Raw genomic sequence first — 4,089 nt, forward strand, 5'->3', positions numbered from 1 at the left:
GCCCCGGGGGCCCCCGGGGGCCCCGGAGGGTACGAAGTTCGGTGTGCTGTTGGCAGCAGAATTTATGTTGCTTCTGAAGAAAGGGTTTGGACTGCAGCACGAGTTGTAGCAGCAGATGAAAAGGGTTTTGTGTATGCAAAAGCAGAAGAGGAAGATAGGGTTATTTGTTTGAGTCCTAAAGACCCTTTTTACCTCTGCAACACAGGCAAGGGTTTAGGGTTTAGGGTCTAGGGTTTGGGGTTTGGGGCGGGTGCGGGATGGGGGGTCAGGGTTTAGGGTTTGGCTGAGGGTTTAGGGTTTGGCTGAGGGTTTTGGGTTTGCGGCTAGGAGCGGGTGGGGTGGGAAGGGGCTGGGGTTTAGGGTTTAGGGTTTGGGGGTTAGCGTTTAGGGTCTAGGGTTTGTGAAGTAGTTAGGGACTAGGGGTTAGGGTTTAGGGCCTGGGGTTTGGGGGCTAGGGTTTGGGGTTTACGGGTTATGGGCCAGCGTTGAGGGTTTAGGTTTTGGGGGTTAGGGTTTAGGGTTTAGGGTTTGGGGTTTAGGCTTCAGGGTTTAAGTGTTGAAACTTGGAGATATGTGGATACGGCTTTCTCCTGAAATTTAGGGTCTAGGGTTTAGGGTTTAGGGTTTAGGGTTTACGGACAGAAGAGATCGACGAGGGTTTTAGTTTTGGAGTTAAGGGGTGCAGCGAAAGGAATTTGTTCAGGCTGAGGCTCTAAAGCTCAGCAGGCTAGGGTTTAGGGTTTAGGGTGTAGGGTTTGGGGTTTGCACACATACGGGTGGGACAGGAGGGTTTAGGGTTTGTGTGCCCCTGACTCCTTTGTCGAGTGCCTAGTGTCTTGGGTCTAGGGCTCACGTCCAGGGTTTAGGGTTTAGGGTTTAGGGTTTAGGGTTTAGGGTTGGGGTTTAGGGTTTAGGGTTGAGGGTTTAGGGTCTGTCTTCAGATGAGTGGATTGGGAGGGGTTTATGCGCTCCTGAGGACTTAACTCATTTGCACGAAGCTAGCCCACCACCGAGGGTTTAGGGTTTAGGGTTTAAGTAGGGTTTAGGGTTTTGGGTTTAGGGTTTAGGGTTTGCCCACAACTGAGTGGACTTCGAGGGTTTTATTTGCTTTTGAGTGTTCTATGAAACGCCCGAAGCTGCTTTTTTCGCCCAGTCCCTGGGCGCAGTCCCTAGGGTTTGGGGTTTAGGGTTTAGGGTTTAGGGTTTAGGGTTTGTGTGCAGATGAGTGGAGCTCGAGGGGTTTAGGGTTTAGGGGTTAGGGTACGAGCTTCTGAGTGCTGTATGAATCGCCCGGAGCTGCTTTTATCGCGTCCAGCCTCTGGACGCCGCGCCTAGGCTTTAGGGTTTAGGGTTTAGGGTTTAGGGTTTAGGGTTTAGGCTTTAGGGTTTGCGTGCAGATGAGTGGAGCGCGAGGGGTTTGTGCGCCCCCGAAGACTTAACTTCTTTAACTCATTTGCACGAGGCGGCGGTTTTGGACTCTTTAGCAATTCGATTTGAACTCGACTGTATCTACACCTTCACGGGGCCCATTCTCATTGCCGTAAACCCTTTCAAAACCATCAAGGGCATGTACGGGCCCCAGGTAAGCCATAAACCCTAAACCCTAAGCCCTAAACCCTAAAGGCTAAACCCTAGGGGCTGGGAGCGGGGGCTGGGCGCGAAAAAAGCAGCTCTGGGCGCTTTATACAGCCCTCAGGAGCGCACACCCTAAACCCTAAACCCTAAACCCTTTTTAAAACCGTCAAGGGCATGTAAAGGCCTCAGGTGAACCCTAAACCCTAAACCCTCATGAAGCTGCTGCGGGGTAGTTTTGCTGCTTCCGCAGACGCTGCAGCGTTTCCTTTTGCCGTCTTCGGACAGCGAGGGCGCGCCCCCCAGCAGCAGCAGCAGCAGCAGCAGCAGCAGCAGCAGCAGGGAGCCGCACGTGTTTGCGACAAGCCGCGCAGCTTACGAGGGCCTTTGCTTGAAAGGCCAAAACCAAACAATTTTAATTAGTGGAGAATCTGGAGCTGGAAAAACTGAAAGCACAAAATACGTCATGAAGTTCCTCGCTTCCGCCGGGTGTACAGACACCGCAAGGTCCACAGTGAGTTTGAACTTTTGCATTTTTGTTTGATTTAGTTCCACTTTTATTCTTTTTATCCTTTTAATCATGTATAATATTCGTTTGAATCCTGTAAATCTTTATATATTTCAAAAATATTTGTGTTTGCAAAGTATGTATTGAAGTTCCGCGCTTCCGCCGGGTGTACAGACACTGGACGTCCCTCAGTGGGTTTGATTCTTTTAATTTTATCTTTTTTGGTTTAATTTGCTTTTTTTTGTTTTTTCCCTTTTTATTTTTCCGAATATCCTTTTAAGTGCTTTTAAATCCTTCAAATCTTTCAAAATCATTTGAAATGTTTCTTTCTCCCTTTTTTGTCCTTTTGCAACCCCCAAAACCTCTGAAACATCCATTTCAATCCATTTTTAATCTTTTTAAATCCCTCTTAATGCTTTTAAATCCCCTTTGATTCTTTAGCTGCCTTTAGTCCTTTTAATCCCGTCAGAAGTCCTTTTAAATGTTCCAAAATGCTTTAAAATGCTTCGAAGTGCTTTTAAACATTTTGAGAACGCTCGAAAAATGCCTTGCTGAAGGTGGAGACGCAAGTGCTGGAGTCGAACCCTTTGCTGGAGGCCTTTGGAAACGCGCGGACTTTGCGAAATGACAATTCTTCCCGTTTTGGAAAATTCATCGAATTGCAATTTCGAAAAAGTTCCAAAAAGGGAATTAACAACAGACGGTGATTAACTCCACTCCCCAACACTCTGCAGTTTCGTTCGCCAAAAAGAAACCCTTTTTCCGCTCCAAAAACCAGCTTCTAACTCCCCAAACCCCAAACCCTAAACCCTAAACCCTAAACCCTAAACCCTTAAAATGAGACGATTCAAAAAGGACAGTTAAAAGATCGACCAAGTTCCATGCGCACCGAACCCGCTGATCTTGTTAATTCACGGCTCCAAATCTAGTATTTAGGCATTAGGGTTTAGGGTTTAGGGTTTAGGGTTTAGGGTTCAGGGTTTAGGGGGTGTTAAATGCAGTCTGTGCGGCGCGCGAATTCAAACATATTTGTTGGAAAAGGTCCGGGTTTGTCAGCAGCAAGAAGGGGAAAGAAATTATCACATTTTTTATCAGCTTTGTGCTGCAGCAGCAGCAGCAGCAGAGCGCAGCGGGGGTATCTACACGCTGAACGCAGCAGCAGCAGCAGCAGCAGCAGCAGCAGCAACCGGCACTGCGCCCCTCGACGACGCCCCCCCCCAGCACCCGCCGCAGCAGCAGCAGCAGCAGCAGCAGCAGAGTGTGCTGCAGCTGGACATGCGGGAGTTCGAAAGTCGGGAGAACTTCAAAGTGCTGACGTGCAGCAGCTGCAGCGAACTGACAGGAGTTGATGATTGCTGCTGCTTCGATGCAACAGCAGCAGCAATGGTGGTTTTGGGGCTGCAGCAGCAGCAAATCCAGCAGGTGTGCAACGTTGCTGCTGCAGTGCTGTGTCTGGGCAATCTGGAGTTCACGCCGCAGCAAAACGACTCCGAAGCAGCAGCAGCAGCAGCAGCAGCAAAACCCTACCTCCTCAAAGCAGCAAAACTCCTAACCCTAAACCCTCAAACCCTTCTCCAGGCCCTCTGCAGCAAAACCATCAAAACCTCCCGCGAAACCCTCAAGTAAAGTCCACTGCCTTTTCTTCAAGTTAAATTTTTTCCTTTTTCTTTTTTTTCTTTTTCCTCTTTTTCTTTTTTTCTTTTTGGTTTCTTTTTGCCTTTTTTATTCTTTTTGTTTTCTTTTTGTTTTGGCTTGCTTTTTTGTCTTTTTTGTTCCTTTTTTTGCTTACAAAAAGATTTTTAAAAATCTTTTATGTCTTTTTTGTTCCTTTTTTTGCTTACAAAAAGATTTTTAAAAATCTTTTTTGTCTTTTCATTTTGTTTCTTTTTTGTATTTTTTTTCTTTTTGTTGTCTCTTTTTCTCTCCTCTTTTTTGCCTCTTTTTCTTTTTTGTTTCTTTTCTCTTTTTTATTTTTTTATTTTTCATTTAGTAATCTTTTCTTTTTTTCT

The 4,089-nt window shown here is 46.7% G+C and overlaps 1 protein-coding gene across 1 annotated transcript; it reads left to right on the forward strand.

Moving 5' to 3' along the window:
• Positions 1-257: 257 nt before the first annotated feature.
• Positions 258-3,706, forward strand: ETH_00004005 (uncharacterized protein; the record flags this gene model as incomplete). Its single annotated transcript, XM_013377445.1, has 5 exons — positions 258-264; positions 1,398-1,582; positions 1,826-2,086; positions 2,638-2,783; positions 3,082-3,706. The coding sequence occupies 5 exons, from the start codon at positions 258-260 to the stop codon at positions 3,704-3,706; spliced, it is 1,224 nt and encodes a 407-aa protein (XP_013232899.1).
• Positions 3,707-4,089: the final 383 nt, after the last annotated feature.

This window comes from Eimeria tenella, genomic scaffold (genome assembly GCF_000499545.2).
Source record: "Eimeria tenella Houghton genomic scaffold, Eth_scaff512, whole genome shotgun sequence".
Lineage (NCBI taxonomy): Eukaryota > Apicomplexa > Conoidasida > Eucoccidiorida > Eimeriidae > Eimeria > Eimeria tenella.